The 24850-nt window shown below is 41.7% G+C and overlaps 1 protein-coding gene across 6 annotated transcripts in view; it reads right to left on the reverse strand.

Moving 5' to 3' along the window:
* Positions 1-24850, reverse strand: part of TBC1D16 (TBC1 domain family member 16) — a 269316-nt gene that overhangs the window by 86948 nt on the left and 157518 nt on the right. For all 6 annotated transcript variants that reach the window (XM_077459627.1, XM_077459629.1, XM_077459630.1 and 3 more), the window contains 2 exons: positions 18217-18365; positions 17910-18044 (listed from right to left, as the gene is read on the reverse strand). In XM_077459627.1, coding sequence (XP_077315753.1) covers positions 17910-18044; positions 18217-18365 — 284 coding nt within the window. The remainder of the gene's footprint in view (positions 1-17909; positions 18045-18216; positions 18366-24850) is intronic.

Here is a 24850-nt window from a genome sequence, read left to right on the forward strand (position 1 = left end):
GGCCGATGTCCTAGCTACACATAAGGCAACTGCAGATCTAAATAGAGGCAAAGTTGGCAACATTTTCAGCTGTAAAAGATAGGGGGGTTCAGTTGAGCTTTAATTACCTGAATACCCAATAATTAAATTTGCCTTTTAAACCTTGAGGTTGCATTTATTTTTACAGGGTGCTGCAAAAATGACCTGTTAGATTTTTAGAGTGCTAAAGGATAACTATAGCTTTTCCTAACCCAATTCCAAAATTCGCCCCAGTCTCTCTCATGTTACCTATACTCTTCATCTCAGATCAACAGAGAATCTAGTGCATAAGTCATAGCTTGCACTTGGCCAGGCAGAAGCCCAGTTCTATGCCAAGCTGACAAGGCAAAACGGTACTACCTAGGCATAGTCTAGTCCCCATAGCTCCTAATGGAAAAGTCATCTACCTGTAAACCTGCATGGAAAAAGCTTCCCTTAAGATCCATGGAGAATCTGACACACATGAGCCATATAACACAATCCAGCTGGTTCACAAAATGGCTTTTTAACCCATGGCTTTGGTAGTGGGCCACCTGCTGATCCCAGGTAAGAACAAAGGGGAATAGGTAGCATAGGAAGGGTGAGAGGGGCTGTTAGGAAAAGTATGGTTCTCATTTTTAATTATGTTCCTCATGTATTCAAAATGAGTGAATATTTGTAGAGGGGAAGTAGACACTGTTCCTGGTTCTTCTAAGAAAGTTTAAGTGTATTCTAGACATATCCTGGTTACTACTTCTTCTAGTTAATGTTAGTCTGTTACCACTGCCACACTAGTAAGGGTAGCTTATGGATGGCTCCATATAATGGTTCAACTGTCATTTAGAAAACATCACTGTAAGGAACAACAAACAAGCTAACCTATCCATGTATAAAAGTCACAGAGTGGTAAAGCTAACACTACGACAAACGCTCCAACATTGTGAGTTCACGTCGCATGGCTTGAAAATCAATGTTTCCCTATGGGTTCCGACACAAAGTCAGTCCAACTAGTGCTTCCTGCACTACTGTGGTCCGACTTCGATCCTACTTCATCCCATTGAATATCACTGAAGTCAGATCAAAAGTCAGGTCACCGTCTTGACTGATCAGACTTTGGCATGCGACTTGTGCTCTCATGATCTTGAAGGGGATCACTATCCCAATTTATTTATTTTTTAAATGGCATGGGTTCCCCCTCCAAGAGCATACAAGGCCCTTCAGTCTGGTATGGATTTTAATATATACCAAAAAACAAAGGGGAAAAGGGCTAAGGAGATTATAGATTTTTTATATATATATATATATATATATATATATATATATATATATATATATATATATATATATATATCTTTAGTATAAAATCAGTGGTAAAGTGATGGTGTTGCACTCCTAATACAATGAAAATGATTAATCCTGTGAAAACGAATATATATATCATCGTATCTAATACGTGACAAACAAAATGTCAATAAATATATAAAAAACATATACTAAATAATAAAAAATTCATAAACAGTATAAAGTGCTAGCATGCTGGCAAATAATTACATGCAAATGTGGATGCACACAACAAAATGTCAACACAAACGTGACTGTAGCGACTAATAAAAGAATCAATCTATAAAAATATAATAAAAATATATATGAGATAATGCCACAAAAAAAGGGAAAAAAAAAACCCCTAAAATAAACAGTCCAGCATAGATAAGTGTGTAATTGGACATGGATCTGGGTCCAAAGTGCAAAGTGCAGATATGTGAATGTTCTTATAGGAACAACATGAGAAGGCTTCCTAAAATCAACCGAATCTGGTGACACTGTGAAAAGTGATCCTTCGGTGTTAAAGGACAGCCGTGGAATATACTAGGTAGTTACCTTACTGCTGTACTAAACACAGCATGCTGTATTGTATTAAACACACCATGTAAACATTCACAGTGCAGGTGGGTAAAGTATGTGAACCCTTGGATTCAATAACTGGTTAAACCTCCTTTGGCAGCAATAACTTCAACCAAACGTGAAGTTGACGCGGTTGCCGCAGTCCCCAGGAAGCAAGTCAGTAAAGGTTGTGTGCAGACCAGACTCGAACACATCCGCATATATAAATAAACAAAAAAAAAGGGGGGGGGATACCCTGTGAATTAGAAGACCCCTGGAGGTGCGCAGAGTGGAGATAGAAGAAGAGGGGGCTGAGACAGTCCAGCTAGAAGGAGTGGAATTATATGCATATTACCCCTGTAGGGGTGTGAGGATCCGGTGATTAGGGATCCTTGAGGAGGAACACTCAAGTCACTTGGAGACATTCCAAGCACAAAAGTCACTTTTTCACAGTTTTTGGACTTCTTTGCACATTAAGTTGATAAAAGAATATACGGACAATTTTTCCATGTATATCGTTTATATATTTTTATAACTCTGTTTTTTCACGTTATATTGAGGAGTCACAGATATCACTATCAACATTATTAATTTGGTTGTTCTTATTTTTATTTACTTTTTTTTTTATTCATATTTATCTTTATTTTTTACTTCTGTGTTTGCACATTGAACATGGTCTAGTCTGGCTGCACTATATAATATTTTGTCACTTATAGCACGCCTTTGATAGAGGGGCGTGTTTTTGTCACTGTTTTTTTGGTGATGACTGACTGATCCGCTGGTCAGCCGATCAGTCCACTTCAATTTTATTGGAATTTATTAATTATCTGGTTATTACACGTGTGAATGTAGATTACAGTACTTACACGTTTACTTACACGTTTGTGTGTACAGGGTCACTATAACACATTTGATATAGTTTAGGTTCCCTTATGGTAGGTAATACTACTATAGGGTACTAGTATATCTCTGCACATATAACTATTATATATACTCCTTGATAGGGGATACTGAGGGATGCTTTCTTTTTTTTGGGGAACCTACTATATAGCAGTTACTCCTCACCCCTTTTTTCGGTTAGAGTACCTATAGGGGTGTTGTATTGCAACCCTCGTGGAGGTTTTTTAAGGTATGATTTAATATACATGCGTATATCTTAGGTAGTGCCACTGACCCCAATTGTCACATAATATGTTATATCTATAGTCCCCTAGGGGGCTTTAGTTTTAGGGGAGGCAAGAACCATGATTGTTAACCTAAGCGCGGCTTTGTGTAGTATTAAAAAAACTTCAACCAAACGTTTCCTGTAGTTGCAGATCAGACGTGCACAACGGTCAGGAGTAATTCTTGACCATTCCTCTTTACAGAACTGTTTCAGTTCAGCAATATTCTTGGGATGTCTGGTGTGAATCACTTTCTTGAGATCATGCCACAGCATCTCAATCGGGTTGAGGTCAGGACTCTGACTGGGCCACTCTAGAAGGTGTATTTTTTTCTGTTTAAGCCATTCTGTTGTTGATTTACTTCTATGCTTTGGGTCGTTGTCCTGTTGCAACACCCATCTTCTGTTGAGCTTCAGCCGGTGGACCGATGGCCTTAAGTTCTCCTGCAAAATGTTTTGATAAACTTGGGAATACATTTTTCCTTCGATGATAGCAGGCCCTGATGCAGCAAAGTAGCCCCAAACCATGATGCCCCCACCACCATACTTCACAGTTGGGATAAGGTTTTGATCTTGGTGTACTGTGCCTCTTTTTCTCCACATATAGTGTTGTGTGTTTCTTCCAAACAACTCAACTTTGGTTTCATCTGTCCACAGAATATTTTGCCAGTACTGCTGTGGAACATCTAGGTGCTCTTGTGCAAACTGTAAACGTGCAGCAATGTTTTCTTTGGACAGCAGTGGCTTCCTCTGTGGTATCCTCCCATGAAATCCATTCTTGTTTAGTGTTTTACGTATCGTAGATTCGCTAACAGGGATGTTGGCATATGCCAGAGACTTTTTCAAGTCTTTAGCTGACACTCTAGGATTCTTCTTCCCCTCATTGAGCAGTGTGTGCTGTGCTCTTACAGCCATCTTTACAGGACGCCCACTCCTAGGGAGAGTAGCAGCAGTGCTGAACTTTCTCCATTTATAGATAATTTGTCTTACAGTGGACTGATGAACAGCAAGGCTTTTGGAGATACTTTTATAACCCTTTCTAGCTTTACGCAAGTCAACAATTCTTAATTTTAGGTCTTCTGAGAGCTCTTTTGTACGAGGCATAATTCACATTAGGCAATGCTTCTTGTGAAAAGCAAACCCAGAACTGGTGTGTGTTTTTTTATAGGGCAGGGCATCTGTAACCAACACCTCCAATCTCATCTCATTGATTGGACTCCAGTTGGCCGACACCTCACTCCAATTAGCTCTTGGAGATCTCATTAGCCTAGGGGTTCGCATACTTTTTCCACCTGCACTGTGAATGTTTATATGGTATGTTCAATAAAAGCATGGTAACATTTAATTCTTTGTGTGTTATTAGTTTAAGCATGACCAATTTGTGCAGAAATCCATATCATTCCAAAAGGATTCACATAATTTTTATTGCATATATATATACTAATAATTTCTCCAATCATCGCATATCCAGTAAGGGCAGTGTAACTCTGGTCCGGAATACTGCATATATAACAAAAAACCTGTTTTTTTTCCCATCAAGGCTGATGGAAATCAGAAGACCAAATGAGTGTCACAACGTACAATGTGGCGATAACGAAAAGGTATAAATGTATTTATTAAATAGTAAAGTTCAAAACACTCCACAATGGGAGGTAATAGTATGGACACTGCAACTAAATAACACCCAGAGATTCCGGTGTCATGTAATCTCCATGTGTGGCAGACAAAAAAGTAAACACACTACACATAAAACATATAAACAATCGTCCGGACGCCAAGGATCTATACACAGGTATCCATGCCATGACAATTGATTGTTGAATAATTTCACTGCCTCTATATGCAAATAAGGCAGGGATATCCGTGCGAAGGTTCCTGGAAGACTCAAGCCCATAAAGTGAAGCGAAAAAATCTCTTATGGAGTTCATAAATAGCCCCCAATAGAAGAGAGAATTTCAATATAAGATTGCCAGTATGTGAGGGCTGATGATGGAAAAAATTGCATCAAAAAATAATTGCTGCAAGGTATGGTCAGAGAAAACTTGACAGAAGAGAGGCCGTACTGAGGACTTCCCTGCTGGATAGGGACAATCCTGGGTAATAACTGAGAGCTACACTTCTTTGATTTCAGAAAAGAATAACGGTATTTTGAACTGTACCAGCATCCTAGGACATCATATGAGTGTATATATGCGCAATATGAATTATATCTTATTCTGAAAGTTTTGTCCAACAATGATTTCATATGTTTTCATGACCTGGATTGTAGCTCCTCCACCATTTTATAATCCTCTTATTATACTGCGGCTGTTCGGTACTGTCAGCTGAAGTCTCCCCGATCCACCAACTCGCTGTGGGCTTGCTTTCGGGACACAGCTGAGAAGCAGCGTCACACAACGCTGATGACGTCAACGAGTTTCGCAAAAAAGATTACATGGCTTTGTCTGGACATACAGGCCGGCCTCCCGTTCTCCCTTGTTATAGGTTATTGCTATGGAAGGTACCTGCCCCTTGATCATGATTAAAAGGAACATTGTATGTTGTTATGTTTGCTGCTTAGTAGAATGCTTCACTTAACACTTGTTTGCGGGGGGGGGGGGGGGGGAGAAAAGGAAGAAGAGACAAGAGAATATGATAATAATAAATTAAATAAAACAATTTATAATAGAGTATAAAAAGTAATGTAATGTTGTAATGTTGATGAGGACAAGGGCCTCTTCCAAACAACCCTGGTCGTTGGTTGCCAGGGTCTGCGGGCAGGGAGCTTATCAGAATCTGAAAGCCCCCTTTAACAAGGAGGGCGTCAGATCCCAGCCCCCCACCCTATGTGAATAAGTATGGGGTATATTGTACCCCTACCCATTCACCTAAAAAAAAACTGTCAAAAATAAAACACATTACCCCTTTTTTAAAGTAATTTATTAAGGCAGCTTTGTTGTCTCTTCTGACCTCTTCTCCCCTCTCCGGCTTTTCTGCCTCCTCCGCAGATGTCTTCTGCCTCTGCTGGTTCTTCTCCCCTGTATCTCCGGTTCTTCTCCCTCTGTCCGCTGTCTTCTGCCAGGTCCCCTCTTGTTCTATCTTCTCGCTCTTTTGCCCATTCTTCTCCCTCTGTTCTTCTTCCGATGTTGACTCAACACTCTCTGCCGTGTGTCTCTGGTAACTCCGCCCAATGGCAATATAAGTAGTGGTACACCGCGCACCCGGCATTAGAGTGGGAGAGAGCGTCCAGTCAACATCGGAAGAAAAACAGAGAGAGAAGACAGTGGAGAAGACCCAGCAAAAGAGCGAGCAAAGGAGCGAGAAGATAGCAGATAAGACCCAGCAGAGGCAGAAGGCAAACGACAGAGGGAGAAGAACTGGAGAGGGCTAGAAGACACCAGCGGAGAAGACCCGGAGAGGGGATAAGAACCAGCAGAGGCAGAAGAGTCGCAGAGGGGAGAAAAAGTCGGAAGAGACTTTGGAGCTGCCTTAATAAATTACTTTAAAAACATGTGTAATGCGTTTTAGTTGGGTTGTCGGAAGAGGTCCTTGTCCCCATGTTGATGAGGACAAGGTGCTTTGAGCCCCCCCAGCCCAAAAAGCACCCACCCCCCCCATCCCATGTTGAGGGCATGTTACCTGGTACGGTTCAGGAGGGGGGGGGGCGCTCGCTCTTCCCCACCCTCTTTCCTGACCTGCCAGGCTGTGTGCTCGGATAAGGGTTTGGTATGGATTTTGGGGGGGGGGGGGGCTATGCCATTTGTTGGCGTGGGAGTTCCCCTTAAAATCCATACCAGACCGAAGGGCTTGGTATGCTCTTAGAGGGGGTACCTATGCCGGATTTTTTTTTACATTCTGCGTGGAGTACCCCCTAAAGACTCTTACCAGACAGTGCCTGGTATTGTCAGGGATCAAAATCAGATCCCTGTTCATTGACGTCGGACACATGTTGGACTTCAAGTCGCAGGGCAAAGTTGGATCCAAAGTAGTGCGACTGTTGCGTCGTACCAGTGTGAACCCAGCCTTAGAGTAACAGGATTGGAAGCAAACCAGCACAACAATATCTTTTAAAAGCTAAATTCCAAGTCACAAAAAATAAATCTGTATAAGGGCCTATGTTTACAGTCTTTTGTTTACTGCAGAACTGCTTCTTCAAGTCTATAGAAGTGCAATAGCAGCTTCAAGCAAGTCAAATACAGATCAAGATGAGGCCAAGTGCAGGTCAAATACATCTGTCAATTATTATGAATGATCTCAGAAGCATCTCATACTGATGTCAAAAGTATGCTGCATTTGACCATCAAGGAATGTCAATCAGGCTGTATGGTATTGCAGTGTGCTTTCAGCTTAAGATCTAAGGGGGAACACATGAACACATCAGCTTGCAGCTGTGATGATGGTGGGCTGACTACTATGCGTAGAATATGATTAAAGCTATAAATTCCACCTTAATTTATGGTCATTAGAAGATGGCATTAAAGCCTTACTCTGAGTCCAATGCCAACTGAACACCTCTCTTCCTTCGTGAATGCTGCATGGTACACAGTTTTTTTTTTTTAAATATACTTTACTATACCAGTGGTGGTAGGTCCCTCAGATGCAGAGATTGGTGCTGATGTTATGACATAAACACTGCTCTCTGCATCAGTATATTCTGAATGAAAGATGCAGTGGCGACCCCAGGGTGTCTTCCCAGTATTGTCCATAGAAGGATATAAAAGTGGCCAGTTCAACAGATCAGCTGATTTTTGATCAGTGCGCGACTATCAACTTCTTTCAAGCAGGGAATTTTAAAACTCATTGGAAAATTCTTCCTAATCAGCAGCTGCAGCCTGCTGACCGCAGTGAGACAGCAAAATGCAATCTCCCAGTGGTGGAATTCCATGATCCACCTCATTTGTGTGGATGAAGGTATCAGCCTACTGGCTGAACTAAAAAAACACAAACTTATGGACAGCTCAAGTACCGCTGGCTGTCATTCAATATGGAAAACTAAAGAGCATCCTGAGGCAGAAAAAAAGCACTGCATCGACCAGCTCTAAATTAAAGTTGAGAATTGCACCCAGCCAGGGCTGATTTTTCTTTAAAGTAAATGGGGGTTTATATGAATATAATTTTCCCTGAGTTGGGCTTCAAAGAAACACAAGTTATACGTGCAGGTACTGTGTTGCTCAATGAGCATGGTTGTGTATGCAGCAAATTTTTTTCATACAAAATTATAAAAAAAAAAAACACACAGGACAGCATTAAAAAATGGACAAAGTAATACAGTAAGAAATGTTACAACCAGTTTTCATGTAATGTTTTTATAGGCTTCTTCAAGCTTGGCAGACAAAATACAACAGTGCTTATAGGGATATGTGTCCTTCCATTGCGTATTCATACTCTTTTATCCTTTTAAAAGTCTCTACAGTCAGCATCTCCTCAACCTAAAAGGCTGATTACAAGAAAAAAAATTGCAGCGAGAGGGAGAAAAAGACATCTAAAGTCATGCAAGGGTAATGCATTACAATGAATTCAGAACCTTACAGTATTTGAATTAATCACATTAAAGTGTTTGTTTTAATGGCCATATATAGCCTTTTTTAAATATATTAGATGACACGAACAAGGCAGCTGTACTAAAATTAAATGATCAATGTGTATTAATATTTAAACAACCTTGTTAAGTATATATAAACACCGTTGTGCTCAGAAGTTTACATACCCTGGCAGAATTTATGATTTCTTGGTCACTTTTCAGAGAATATGAATGATGACACAAAAACTTTTCTTTCACTCATGATTAGTGTTCAGCTGAAGCCATTTATTATCAGTGTTTACTCTTTTTAAATCATAACGACAACAGAAACTACCCAAATGACCCTGATCAAAAGTTTACATACCCTGGTGATTTTGGCCTGATAACATGCACAGAAGTTGACACAAAGGAGTTTGAATGGCTTTTAAAGGTAACCACCCTCACCTGTGATCTGTTTGCTTGTAATTAGTATGTGTGTACAAAAGGTCAATGAGTTTCTGTATTCCCGACAGACCTTTGCATCTTTCATCCAATGCTGCCCCTGACATTTTTTGGATTCTGAGTCATGGGGAAAGCAAAAGAATTGTCAAAGGATCTTTGTGGAAAAGGTAGTTGAACTGTATAAAACAGGAAAGGGATATAAAAAGATATTGAAGGAATTGAGAATGCCAATCAGCAGTGTTCAAACTCTAATCAAGAAGTGGAAAATGGGTTCTGTTGAAACCAAATCACGGTCAGGTAGACCAACTAAAATTTCAGCCACAACTGACAGGAAAATTGTTTCGGGATGCAAAGAAAAACCCACAAATAACTTAAGGTGAAATACAGGACTCTCTGAAAACATGTGGTTTGGCTGTTTCAAGATGCACAATAAGGAGGCAATGTGCAACAGCACAGAGGTAAGCCTCAAACCTTCTGGCACAAAGTCATTTGGAGTGATGAGACCAAAATTTAGCTTTTTGGCCACAACCATAAACACTACATTTGGAGAGGCGTCAACAAGGCCTATGATGAAAGGTACACCATTCCTACAGTGAAACACAGAGGTGGGTCACTGATGTTTTGAGGATGTGTGAGCTACAAAGACACAGGAAATTTGGCCAAAATTGATGGGAAGATGAATGCAGCAAGTTATCAAAAAATACTGGAGGAACATTTGCATTCATCAGCCAGGAAGCTGCGCGCATGAGATGTACTTGGACATTTCAACATGACAATGATCCAAACACAAGGCCAAGTCATTGGCTACAGCAGAACTGGAGTGGCCATCTCAGTCTCCTGACCTCAATATCATTGAGCCAATCTTGGGAGATCTCAAACGTGCAGTTCATGCAAGACAGCCCAAGAATTTACAGGAACTGGAGGCTTTTTTGCCAAGAGGAATGAGCAGCGTTACCATCTGTGAAGATAAGGAGCCTCATCCACAAATACCACAAAAGACTTCAAGCTGTGATTGATGTTAAGGCTGGGTTCACACTGCTGCGGGGGGAGATCCGGATGTGATTCGCACCGCAAATCACATCCGATCTCCGTAGCGCTGCGAGTTCAGCCATACAGATAGTATGGCTGAACTCGCAGCGGTCCTGCAGCAAACTCGCACGGGACCCTTTTTTTCGTCCGCAACAGAATCGGATCGCATGGGCGTTCACACCATGCGATCCGATTCTTGTGCGAGTCGGCAGATCGCACTGCGATATGCGATCGGATCTGGGGGTGTCATTAACATATCATTGACACTCCCAGCCGTTCGCATAGGGCAGTGTGAACTGCCGGCGGGAGTCGTGCGATGCGGGAAAACGCCGCGGATTCGCGGCGTTCCCGCATCGCAGCGGTGTGAACCCGGCCTAAAGGGGGCTATTACGCTGTATTAAGAACTGGGGTATGTAAACTTTTGATAAGGGTCATTTGGGTAGTTTCTGTTGTGATTATGATTTATAAAGAGTAAACACGGTTGAGTGATAATAAATGGCTTTAGCAAAACATTAACCACGAATTAAAGAAAAGTTCTTGTTTTATCATTCATATTCTCTGAAAAATGGACAAGAAATCATAAATTCTGCCAGGGTATGTAAAATTATGAGCACAACTGTATATATTACATATACACACACATACAGTTATTTATTTTATTACAGGTACTTATATAGCGCTGACAATTTATACAGCACTTCCATATATATTGTACATGCACATTAGTCCCTGCCCTCAAGGAGCTTACAATCTAAGGTCCCTAACTCACATTCATACATACACATACTAGGGCTATTCAGACAGGTGTCAATTAACCCACCAGCATGTATTTGGAGTGTGGGAGGAAACCGCAGAATCTGGAGGAAACGCACTCAGGCACATGGTGAGCAAAGGGGTGGCCGCTGCATGCCTGGATAAGGGTCTTGTATGGAATGGGGAGGGGACACCACACCATTTTCTTTTTTTTCATTTTTTCTATTGCCAGGCAATGCCGGCATTCTTTTCTTTACATTCATTCATCTGTCAGTGGGGAAGCCAGCTAACAGATGATGACTCATGGTTAAGACAAGGGCAGCTGGCTTCCTAGCCCACTGCTTAACAACCAGCTATTTCTCACACAGAATTATAATTGGTTGACTGTTTTTTGACCGATCCAAATTCTAATCATTCTAAAAAGTTGGAATTCATTATAAAATAAAAGGAAACAAATTTTACCTAAAACAAAACTAAACTAAACTTAACAAATTCTGAAACCAAACTAAACAAATTCTTTAATTAAACAAAATTAGTAACAGAACAAATCTATACAAACCGAAAAAAAATAATTCTGTTCTGCACATGTCTATTCCTTATAGCAATTAAATCGTTCCAAAAAAATAAAAAAAATAAATGAAAGTGTCATTGTAAAAATAAAATAAATGAAAACATTTTTTAAAGTGCCCCCGTCCCCGCATGCGCGCAAACAGCAATCATCCCACACATGCGGGGTGTCACCATAAATGTCAGGTCATGGGCAATAATTCTAGCACCAGACCTACTGTGTAAATCTAAAGTGGTAACCTGTAAAGGCTTTTAATTCGCCGCCTATGGATAGTAAAATTTACATGACATATTTGGTATCTATTTACTCTGCATAACTTCATCAAAATTAGGTTATGTATTATGTTTGTTTGCATTAAAAAAATGTGTTTGAAAAACCGCTGCACAAATGTGTGATATTAAAAAAAAATGTAAAACCCACCAATTTATTCTCTAGGGCCTACTTAAAAAAAAAATTATAAATATAATTATAATGTTTGGGGGTTCTAAGAAGTTTTCTAGTAAAAAAATACTGATTGTTATATGTATGCAAAAAGTATCAGAAAAGGCCTGGTCTGAAAGTGAATAAGGCTGAACATACCATTGGATGCAATAGGCCTGTGTTTATAGGGCCAAGAAGCAACGCAGTGGCTTTTGCCTGTATGGCCATTGGCCACACATCACATCACCATCTTCAGTAGATACAAAGTTATCACATATGCACATCAATTTTATATACATCAATTTTACATATAGTCACAATATTGAGCTGGCCATGATTGAAAATAAAAAAAACATTTATTTTTACATTGGCACCTGCTGACTAGTGGCAGCAGCTGCTGATCAATGGACGATTTCCCAACATGTCCCTTCAGCAGAAGTCAATTAAACAATGGACTTTTGAGTGGGGCAGCCCACACACTGGTCCAAATTTAAATCATTGTATGGACAGTTTAAGTTAGGTTAGAAGCAGTAAAACAAGGTGGGTGATATTAGCAGAGGGGTGTTGCTTAGAGCGCCAAAGGTTTTGTGCCTCAGGGTGCAATGATGGAAAATTGTCCTACTTTTAAAATAACATTCATCTGGCCTAATATGGTCCAAAAGCCAAACATCCAAGGTTGGATCTATAGCAGGCATGTCCAATATCCGACCCAAGACAGCTACAATGGATATAAAAAGTCTACACACCCCTGTTAAAATGTCAGGTTCTTGTGATGTAAAAAAATGAGACAAAGATAAATCATTTCAGAACTTTTCCACCTTTAATGTGACCTATAAATTGTACAACTCAGTTAAACAACCGGAAATCTTTTAGGTGGAGGGAAGTAAAAATAAAAAATAAAAATAATATGGTTGCATGAGTGTGCACACCCTTAAGCTAATACTTTGTTGAAACACATTTTGATTTTATTACAGCACTCAGTCTTTTTGGGTATCAGAATGGCACATCTTGACTTGGCAATATTTGCCCACTCTTTGCAAAAACACTCCAAATCTGTCAGATTGCGAGGGCATCTCCTGTGCACAGGCCACTTCAGATCACCCCACAGATTTTCAATGGGATACCGGTCTGGGCTCTGGCTGGGCCATTCCAAAACGGTATTCTTCTGCTGGCGAAGCCATTCCTTTGTTGACTTGGATGTATGCTTTGGGTCGTTGTCATGCTGAAAGATGAAGTTCCTCTTCATGTTCAGCTTTCTAGCAGAAGCCTGAAGGTTTTGTGACAATATTGACTGGTATTTGGAACTTTTCAAAATTCCCTCTATATAGACTAAGGCCCTTGTTCCAGCTGAAAAAAAAAACAGCCCAAAAGCATGATGCTGCCACCACCATGCTTCACTGTGGGTATGGTGTTTTTTTTGGTGATGTGCAGTGTTGTTTTTGCACCAAACCGATCTTTTGAAATTATGAAAAAGTTAAACCTTGGCTTCATCAGACCATAACACATTTTCCCACATGCTTTTGTGAGACTTCAGGTGTGTTTTTGCTAAATTTTCTTCGTAAGAAAAGGCTTCTGTCTTGTACCGCTACCCCATAGCCCAGACATATGAAGAATACAAGAAATTGTTGTCACATGTACAACACAGCCAGTACTCGCCAGATATTCCTGCAGCTCCTTAATGTTGTTGTAGGCCTCTTGGCAGCCTCCCTGACCGGTTTTCTTCTAGTCTCTTCATCAATTTTGGAGGGAGGTCCAGTTCTGTCACTATTTTGCCATATTTTCTCCACTTGATAATGACGGTCTTCACTGTGTTCCATGAGTGACACCTTTTAACAATGAGATCCCTCTGATGCTTTGGAAGCTCTCTGTGGACCATTGCTTTTGCTGTAGGATGTGACTAAGAAAATGTCAGGAAAGACCTACTAGAACAGCTGAACTTTATTTGGGGTTAATCAGAGACACTTTACATGATGGCAGGTATGTACTGACTCCTATTTTACACAAGTTTGAATGCGATTGCTGAACACAGCTATATCCCTAGTTATAAGAGGGTGTGCACACTTATGCAACCACATATTTATTGATTTTTTTACTCCCCCCCCCCCCCCCCCCCGCTAAAAGATTTCAGTTTATTTTTTAATTGGGTTGTACAGTTTATAAGTCACATACAAGGTGGAAAAAGTCCTGAAATTATTTTTCTGTCTCAATTTTTTACATCACAGAACCCTGACATTTTAACAGGGGTGTGTAGACTTTTTATATTCACTGTATGTATGTGTAAACTTACTTAATTTTTTTTTTCTTGGAATTTTTAGTAAAAACGTCTTTACACTTAGTGAACACATGCAGCCGAAGAAAAAAATTAGTGTCTCTTTACTGGACTTTTATAAGTTTTATATTTCCAAAGAAAAGTATCTCACTCTTCACACCTGATTTATGTGATCAGTTTTTGGCAGAACCTATATTCGTGAGTAACTCTTTTCAAGGATGAAAATGTCTGACTTTTTCTGCTCATCAGCTATCTTTATTGATAGCGTATTTTATGTTTGGCCCAAGACCATTCTTCTTTCAATGTGACCAGGAAGGTCAAAAGGTTGGAAACCCCTAATATTCCACTATATAAAAGAAAGGTTTTGCAAGAAGCAACATTTTATATGTATGTTATAAAAAAGCTTGTTCCCCTGGACATCCTGTGGGATTTCGCCAGGACTTCCTGTCTCTCTAAGGGGGCGTGCAGGCCCACCCTTTTCCTCCATTTCCTAATCTGACTCGCATACTCTCATTTACCTCCAATGGCTAACCCACATCCCCACATCTACCATGTAAAAACCATGTACATTTTCCACCTTATTCAGACAAGCTGTAGTCTTTCGTTGTTATATTATTTCTATTTACAATTTTACAATGACTTGCTAATTTAAACCTTTAATGTTTGTTATCCTAAAAACAAAAAATGGATTCTGTTTCCTTAAAGCATGTTATACAGCACAGTGCTTGTGCTGTGTAATTTGGCCCACTGTATCACCTAAAATAACTGGCTGATCCTGCCTGGTTCTGTCCTCCCCTCTGTAAACTGACCACGGTTTATCATGGCTGCTGAGCACCGACATCGTGGTCAGTTCACATGCCTCTATCATCCGCTGCTATCTGCAGCTCTCCTGTGTCTCCCTCTGTCCTCTTCTACCCTCCCTTCCTGTCAGCTCTGTCCACTTCACGATGCTCCCATCATACTGCTTTTATAATAGAACAAGCTTGCTAGAATCCCCTCCTCTATTTTAAATAATGCCCCCAGTGCATTTTTTTTTAAACTGGTGCTGTGTCCCTGATTTCAGAGAGCCAATCGGCGCTCACGTGACTGGCTGCCTCTCTCCTCCTCCTGGCTGACATCAGCGGGGGGTTTCTCAGCTCCACCCGTTTGGCTGTCAGCTTGAGAGAGGAGAGAGGCAGCCAGACATGTGAGCTCCAGTGGGCGCTCTGAAAAAATGGCATGCAGTAAAAAAAAAAAAAAATGCACTGTGGACATTTAACATAGCAAAGGGGATTGTTGCATGGCTTAACAACCTCTTTAACCCAAAGATTTTATTGTTTATGCATTTTTTTTTATAAAAACAATACAGCAAAAATAAAAAAAACATGTTGCCCATAGCTACCAGGAATTTTTTCATCAAACACATAAAATCGGGTTTGTTGGTATACTTGAATATTAAAAGTGTGTATGCTTACATTTGCAGTTGGGGGGGGGGGGGGGGGGCAGTAAAAACAAGCAGCAGATTAAGGTGTACACATGCTGCAGCCGAGATGCTTTGCATTGCGGTGCTGCAAAAATTATTCCCCCATCAAACTAGATGGGCAATAGCTTGTGCAACATGACCTATTGCACATGGTTGTGTCACAGTGGAGTGGAGTCTTAGGGGTTAAAACAGGCAGTGAGAAGATGACATAATGCCTCCTCACCACCTGTCAAACGCCCTCTGAAAAGCAATCCATTTCAGATTGCTCTGCAGAGTAAAGCTTGTGTAAACGAGCCCTAACAATGAACTTCTCTTATTGCTCCATTAACCCCTTGCTTTCTGGTCACTTAAACCCCCCCCCCCCCCCCCCTCCTGCCCAAACCTATTTTCAGCTTTCAGCGCTGATGCACTTTGAATGACAATTGCGCATTCATACAACACTGTACCCAAATTCAATTTTTATAATTTTTTTCCCACAAATAGAGCTTTCTTTTGGTGGTATTTAACTGCTTGCCGCCTGCTGGCTGTCATATGACGGCCAGGCGGCGCGACTCCCGTTCTGAGAGGGCGGCCGTTCTGAGTCTGACGGCCTCCTGTTTAAACAGGGAATGTGCGTGATCGTGCGTGCGCATCCCTGTTCCTTCGGTGACGGTGTGTCATGGAGACACTTCTCCCCACCAAGGAAAGTGAACAGCCATGGCTGTTTACCATGTGATTGGCCGTGATAAAGTCATGGCCGATCACAGGTGGTACCGCCCCACTTTGCACGGCCATGCACGCGATCGGGAACACACTGTGCGTCGGTGGCAGCGTGTTCCTGGGAACACTGCTCGTCACCGATGGTGGTAAACAGCCATTGGCCGGTGGCTGTTTACCACGTGATCACTAAATGTCAATAAACCGCGGTAACAAAATGTTACTGGGTTCTCCTCCTCACACACCGATCGTGTGTGAGAATGAGGTTGCAGTAACATCTCGTTACTGCCTACAGTGTACAGCAACACACACTGATTGCTCCCCCCCCACCAATAAAGAGGACCTATCCCCACCCATCAAAGTAGCTTTCACCACCCACCAGGTGGGCACAGGTGAGCTGGCGGCAGCTCTCCTTGATCGGGACTGATGTCCCTCTGACAGCCGCCGGTGATCGGCTGTTTTTCTTCTCCTCACACTATCAGGGCAAGGAGAAAAAATAGCAGATTACCAGCTCTGTTTACATTACACAATCAGCTGTTATTAGCTGACAGCTGATCACGTGGTAAGGGGTCGTGGTAAGGCCTCTCGAGCATGGGAGGACATCTATTGATGCCCTCCTGGGAAAGTAGGTTTGCGCTGTAGCCGTCATTCGGCTATAGCACGGATCTGAAGCAGTTACATTTTGAAAGCATTTTGTTATATATATTAAAAAAAATAGCTGTTCTCTGCTGACTTTTATTAGTTACATTGTTCTCAGCTATCGCTGAGGACTACCAAACTACATCTCTTTATGTTTTAAAGAATAGAAGAGGGGTTCTGTGGTCCTATATTGTTCCTGTTGTCCTGCTATAGAAGGGTGAGTAACTGTTATCATGCTAGGACAGGAGTGTAATACTGGAGGAATCACCAAGTGGAAAATATTGCAGCCATCACATCTTAGCCCCCGGTCACACAAACTGCGACATTGAAATGAAGTAGCACGATTTCTAAGTAGTACTACTTCAGATGCTACTTGGAAGACATCTGTCACTTCATGAAAAGATGTCTTCGCAAGTCGTACCTGAACTTGTAAAAAGTAGTGCAAGAACTACTCTCAGAGCAGTGCAACTCCGATGGAGTTGGAGTCGCATCGATTTGACAGCTTTCATTGCAGACAATAAGGTACAACTTGTAATGCGATTTGACACTATCACCTGGGGTTAATGCCCCGTACACACGTTCTGATTATCAGACCACAAAAGTCGCTTTCGGAAAGATCGTTCGATAATCTGATCGTTAGTACGCAGCTTTCGACAGCCGATCCCGACAGTCCGTCCAACCAAATCCGAAGGGACAAACAGGAAAACTTTGGTCGGATGACAGCCCATCGTACGACACTCGTGTAGTCAGTACAGTATGCGTCCGATAAAAGTCGTTCGACAAACACCAAGCATGATCGGAAACACGAAAATAAACCAGGACACAGGAGTCACACATATTTGACATCATTTAAAATACGAAGCTACGCACAACGGAAGATTTTTCCAGAATCGTACGACAAAAATCTTACACACATTTTGCACTGTTGTATTCGATCATAGTTGTATGCAACAAAATGTGAACGATCTGTCTTACGATAATCGGAACGTGTGTACGGGGCATAAGGGCTGGTAAGCTGCAATATATTACATTTTGCAATATCTTTAGCTTCACTTTAATGTAACATTTTCTCAGAACAGGAAGAAGTCCAACCTCATAGCCTCTACGTTGGGATTGTCCTCTCCTCGGAAGAACTGGTTACTCCGGTCTGTCCTCACAACATCTTTATCCACTGTAAACTGAACATTTCTCCAGAAATCTTTCTGAGCATCAGGGCTCATGGAGACTCTGTATATTAATGAAAGAAGAAAAGATGTAATAAAAACCTAGGGGCTTTTTTCACAAAGCAAAAAAGGAAAACACTGACCAGGATTTTTAAAATGTTTTATCTAAACCGTACATAGATTATAATTGAGTAATGCGTGCTTACTTGTGTTCTCAGGATATCAGATTGATTTACCTTTTATTCTGGATCTGGGCATATTCTTCTCTTCTCTGAACCCGCAGAGATTCACGCTCCTCACTAGTGGACTCCCAGTTGTAGTATCCAAGGAGGAATGGCCACACTTCTCCCCTCAAGGATGTCTCAATGCCACCAAAAAATATTGCCTGTAACAAAAAGGAAAGTACGGTCACTCACTTGTGTCAGATGACTCTTATGGCATTTAAAAGTGACACTAAACTCAGGTTTTGCTGCAGTGATCCATCTTCCTGTTAGAGGGTGGCTATGTTTGTTCTCTATGGTCCCATTGTATATAAGAGAGTAGCCACCCTCACTTGTGTGCATAGAGCAGTGGACATGACCACAACTAACATGATGAGTAAAATAAAAGGAGGTTCAGCAGCTCACGGAGCACGTTACAAGGAGGCAGATAAACACAGTATATTTTACAAGGCTATTAAAGTGGTTAATTATTTTATTTTTTTTACCTTAAAGTGGTTTTAGAGGCAGGCATTCTTTTTTACTTAGAGCAGCCCCACCCCCCTTATACTTATCTGAGTACCATCTCAATCCAGTGATGTGTATGAAAGCACAGCTCTCCTGGGTCTCTGTCTCCTCATTGGCTCACACAGCAGTGGAAGCCATTGGCTCCTGGTGCTGTCAATCACAGCCAGTGAGCCAATAAAGAGAGCGTGCGACCAAGCCATGCACCATGAGTGTGGCTCGAGAGTGAGCCTGCTTGAGTGCCCCCATAGCAAGCCGCTTGCTATTGGGGGCATTCTGTAGAGGGGAGAAGCCAGGTCCGCCAACGGGGTTTGCTATTTAAAAAAAAAAGTGAACCTTTAGAACCACTTTCACGTATTTTCTGCATTAAGGTATAAAACCTTTTAGGTGCAGCCCCCCGCCTCCATATACCTACCTGAGGCCCATCTCAGTTTAGCGGAGTGCCCAAGAGCTCTCTCTCGCCTTCCTCACTGGAGTCAGTGAACGCAGCGAGAGCTACTGGCTCCTGCTGCTGGCAGTCAAATCCAGTAACAAGGGAGAGGGGGCAGGGCCAAGCTGCACTGTGTGTGTCAATAGATGCACACAGTGCAGCTTGGGATCAAATATGCGACTTGCTGGGGGGGTATTGGGACAGGAGGAGTACTCAGGAGTGCCAGTGAGTGACCTCAGAATAGTAGGATTGGGGCTGTTGCATGCAAAACCCAGTTGAAAGTCATATGTCAGAACTGTCTTACTGGACAATCTGTAATTCTGCTCAGCCAGTATTTTGATTCTAACATCTCTGCCACATTGTACATCCAGTACAAATATGATTTCCTGGCTACTGCTTCTTCTCTGTGAGATGACACAGGAAGCTGTAAAGTTTATCTAGGAAATAAGTGTGTCACCCGTCCAGTGTGTCAAGGGTGGGTGAGTCACAGTACAGGTGGAAAAAAATACAAATCCTTAACCTGTTCACATGTATATTACATTTTTTCTACATGTATTTATATTTCCAATACTTATGGGTACAATGAAATTATAATGCCCACTTAAAATCAGATTTGGAGATAAAAAAAAAAAAAACACCCATAAAAGCATTAGTGCTTTTTAAGCTGGCCATACGTGGATCGAAATTCAGCTGGTTCAGCAGGGACCATCCGGATTTCGATCCATGCATGGGCAGGGAAGTTGTACAAAAGTCGATTTGCCAATCGACTTTTGTTTAAGCACTATGTCGGATTTTATCCACTTGATCAGCACTGCCGGCTATAGCCTGCAAAACTGGACAGTAGGGGTGTTGAATATAAATCGCAGCATCAGTGCATCGCGATTCAGATGTTCGCAATTCAGATGTTCATGATGCTGCGAGTCGGCCAAATCGATGTCTAATGATGTCATCCGTCACTCAGTGCAGTGCTCTGCCTCTTCCACAGAGGCAGAGCCTGCATGGTGGATAAAGCCCCCTCCCCTTCACTGAAGCAGAAAGTCAGCTAATGAGCTGACAGCCAGTACAGTGCAGGGGGAGAAGCTCAAGGAGACCCGACATCAGGAGAGGCTTCACCGGAGGCACCGGAAGGGGGAAGACACACTGAGCAGCATGGAGGAATGGGAATTGACTGACACTGAGAGCTGGTGAGTGCCAGCGTCACTGATCCGGATCCCATCTATCCCTCTGCCACTGATCCCACCACCCCTCTGCCTGATCCCATCTATCCCTCTGCCACTGATCCCACCTATCCTTCTGCCACGGATCTCACCTATGCCTCTGATCCCAACATCTCTCTGTCTGATCTTGTTTTTCCCTCTGTCCCTGACCCCACCACCCCTCTGCCTGATCCCAATACCACTCAATATTTTTGTAATCCTGTAAAGAAATAAAGAATTTATAAAAAAAAAAATAAAAAAAAAGAAGAAGAAAAAGAAAGAGAACTTCAAGCTTAATAAAAACATACAGCCTGAAATAGGTGGCTTCGCCCTGTGCTTTGGGACATGCTACATAATAAAAAAATAAAAATAAATAAAATTGTAAAATCCATGGTACCACTAGTCACTGACAGACACCAGCCAATGGATTGTTTTAATGTGCAACTAGTGTTATCATATACTTACACAGTATGGGCTTGTTTACACCAGCTTTGACCTCTGAAGAACGATCCATGGCAGATTGCGTTTCAGAGGGTATTAGACAAGGGGTGAGGTCTCGTCACTGCCTGTTCTAATCCCTGAAAACCTGCATCACCACACAACAAACCAAGCACAGGCAGTTTGTAATATGGCCTCATTCAGTGGAATGCTGCTGCCAACTGAAAGCAACAATGGGGAAATTTTTTGTTGTGCATATATATATAAAACACATGAAAAAAAATTTCTCTCTCTCTATATATATATATATATATATATATATATATATATATATATATATATATTTATGCTTTTTATTTAGAGCAGCTGATGCACATTTTTCAGCATTGGAACCATTTAGGCTACATTCTGTCAGTTGTATTGAGTACCTGGAGTTCAGCATTAGGCATAAAACAGTCTTTTCTTTGCAACATGGAAGAAAAGTATGCCATTTTATAGTTACACAAACCCTGACTGCTGTAGGTTTAAAGTGCAGACATCTAAGGGTGCTTGCACATACCTGCAGCACACACTGTTTTTAGAGCTAAATCCCTGATTGTTTTGACAGATAAAGCTTAACAACCTCTGTGTAGTGTTGGATCTCGCAGCTCCCTGGGAATCTGATGCCACACACTGCACCCTGTAGAGCAGAAAGGCAAGTGTAATCTGAGACCTGAGTGGAGGGAATGGGCACAACCCCTCCTCTACACAGTCCTGTAGGGGAACATGATCAGCTAAGGCTGTCAATCACCTGCTGCATGCTGGAGGGGGGACAGGGCTATCATCCAGAATTTAGTGGTGTCAGCATAGAGTCTATGCCATAGACCAGTGATGGCTAAACCTGGCAAACCAGATGTTTTGGAACTCTATTTCCTATGATGCTCAGGCACTCTGCAATGTAGTTGAGCATCATGGGAAATGTAGTTCCAACACATCTGTGGTGCCAAGGTTCGCCATCACTGCCATAAACTGTTATGCCGCGTACACACTATCAGAATTCCGGGCAGAAAAAGACAGATGAGAGCTTTTCATCGTAAAATGCGACCGTGTGTATGCTCCATCGGAATTTAGCTGTCCGGATTTCCGCCAGCCAAAAATTGATAGCATGTTCTCAATTTTCCCGACGGAAAAACTTTCTATCGGAAATTCCGATCGTGTGTATGCAATTTCAGACACGCCAAAAATCATGCATGCTCAGATTCAACTATGAGACGGAAGCTATTGGCTACTGAATTTGCTTTTTCTAGTCCCGTCGTACGTGTTGTATGTCACAGCGTTCTAAACGATCGGAATTTGTTGTGACCATGTGTAGGCAAGACAGCTTGAGCGGAACTCTGTCGGGAAAACCATCATCGCGGTATTAGAAGTGACTCATGCAGTTAGCAGGCAGGAGGACAGAGCAGCCAAAAATGACACTGAGTGCTTTGGATTGAGGCAAGTAAAAACTATAGGGGGATATGCTTTGTCCATTTTTCATCTCAGAGGATTACAACAAGTTACAGCTAGTTAATTGCATAAGTCTAGTTGTGACTAGTTTGTTGACAGCAGCTCAGTTTTTATGAAGAAAAAAATGGGGAGGGGAAAAGGAAACAGAAAATATAGAAAAAAAAACAAAAGAAGATTTTTGTGCTTTCCATAAAAGAAAGTTTCTTGGCATTCATTAAGGGACAATGCAATGTAGTAATTATTGGACATTTGGGTTATACTGCCATCTTCAAGAGGAACTGGACAATGGTAAACACAAAAAAAAAAAAAGATAGGCTGTCCATTGACTTTTTTTTATCAGGTTTCAGTTTTGTATAAAACCAGTACCAGTAGTAGATCACAAACCCAAAGGGGTGAGATATGCGTGCCTTAAAGTGTTTGTGAACCTTTACATATACCCAGTGAAGTGACTGGCCTCAGGTGATACACAGAAATGAAACAAATCTTCCTACATACGTTGTACCTGTTTATCTGAAGTACTTCTTTTCTCTATATCTATTCAAAGTGCTAAATTATAAAGCTTGTCAGAGATTTGAAAAAAAAATAGGGGCGGAGAGCTGAAGTTAGCTCAGTGAGGAGAGCTCTAAGAGCTGATTGGAGAGAAGGGACAACCCCCCTTCACACAGCATACAGGAACAGAGCGGAGGCTGTTAATCCTCTAACTTTTTTTCTCCTGGTGTCAAAAAAAACTTGACGGAAGTAATTAGCAGAGGAATGAAGCAGCAGACTAACATGACAGTGCTGAGTGCTAGTGTAGACAGATACACATTATAGAGTGTTATACATTGTTCATATTTCATGTCCCAGGTTTACAACCACTTTAATGAACACCATGAAACGGATTTTATGGTAAGTACAAAAAAAATCATGTTTTCTGTGTTGTTTCTTAAGGAACATGGGATTCTTGGACATTTGTGATGTCCAGAAGCAATACAACTGGTGGAGGGCAACAGCCACCGATAGATCCAATGGATGTAAAATCTTATTATAAGAGTATCCAAAAGAAACAATGCCTGTAGAAAAGTTAGGCCCCTTTCACACGGGGCGGATCAGTGCTGATCCGCCCCGTGGATGTCCGCTTGCTCAGCGGGGATCGCCGGAACGATCTCCGCTGAGCAGAAGATGACAGGTCCGTCTCTGCACACTGCGCATGGACAGACCTGTCACAGCGCCGCTCTCCCCTATTGGAGATCAGATGACGACGGACCGCAGTGTCCGTCGTCACCCGATCCGATGACGGATGGAAAAATAGCTTTTTCCTCCGTCACACTTTTTTGGATCGGAGCGGGTCGGATGTCAGCGGACATGTCACCGCTGACATCCGATGCTCCATAGACCCCTATGGAGCATCCGTTCAGGTCCGCCTGAAAAACTGACAGGCGGGCCTGAACGGATCGTTCGTGTGAAAGGGGCCTTAGATGGAAAAAATTGAATTAAACTTTGAACTGTTACATCCAATGTTAAATGTTAACAGACTTCATTAACAGTGGGAGAAAGTATACCCTAAAATAAGCTTCAGTCAACATAAAAAGACAGAAGTCTTGGGGTGTGGGGAGCCTATATAATCTGGGGTTATGCACACTACAGGAAAGAAAACCCAGAAGAGTAAGAAAATCAACTGAACCAGGTGCTCGGTCACAGAGTCTAGAGAAGTGGTCATCAACCCTGTCCTCAGGGCCCACTAACAGGCCAAGTTTTATGTATTACCTTGGGGATATGCAGACTAGAATACTGCAATCACTGAGCAGCAAATTATATCACCTGCGATGTATTTCAGTTATCTTGCAAACCTGGACTGTTAGTGGGCCCTGAGGATAGGGTTGAAGACCACTGGTCTAGAATATAAGCTGCAGGTTGAAGCCAGAGAATCCAAAAATAGAAGAAAAAAATACCCAAGAAACGTGATGGGATAAGCAAACAATAATTCACTGGAAAAAGTGGGATACAGCTTTAAACAAAGGATTATAGCTTCAAGATCTATGGTTTGAGAAAGACTCTGATTGTATACGACATAGAACAGTTGTAGTGGATGAAGAATGGGGTTCTACTACCCGATCTAAAGATCTGTGTGGAAGTAGGCACATGGTACAAGGGTTACCAAGATCAGCAACATCACTGTTCAGTGCGTGACCGAAAAGGCACCTTCCTTCAAAAAAGTAAATCAATTTGGCATTCTATAAATGTATCCTCTATATCTAATGCAAAAAACCAAAGTGCCCTATGTATATACAAATCACTGTCATGAGAGAGACAAACCTTTAAATGGCCCTCAAAACTGAAGCATAGCCTCAGACATTTGAAGGACTTGCTCCACTGTGATATGATCCCATAAATAAAATTCAATCCAAAAAGATTTTGGTGAGTCTTTCCAGTTACAGTATCTCACAAAAGTGAGTACACCCTCACATTTTTGTAAATATTTTATTCTAACTCTTTATGTGACAACACTGAAGAAATGACACTTTGCTACAATGTAAAGTAGTGAGTTTACATGTGCTAATTGTGTGACCTCGTGGGGGAGTGACCGGATGTGAGGGGGCGCGGTATGCGGAGTGAGGAT

Source organism: Lithobates pipiens, unplaced genomic scaffold (genome assembly GCF_037356315.1).
Source record: "Lithobates pipiens isolate NorthernLeopardFrog02 unplaced genomic scaffold, aLitPip1_a1.2 Scaffold_28, whole genome shotgun sequence".
NCBI classification, from domain to species: Eukaryota; Metazoa; Chordata; class Amphibia; order Anura; family Ranidae; genus Lithobates; species Lithobates pipiens.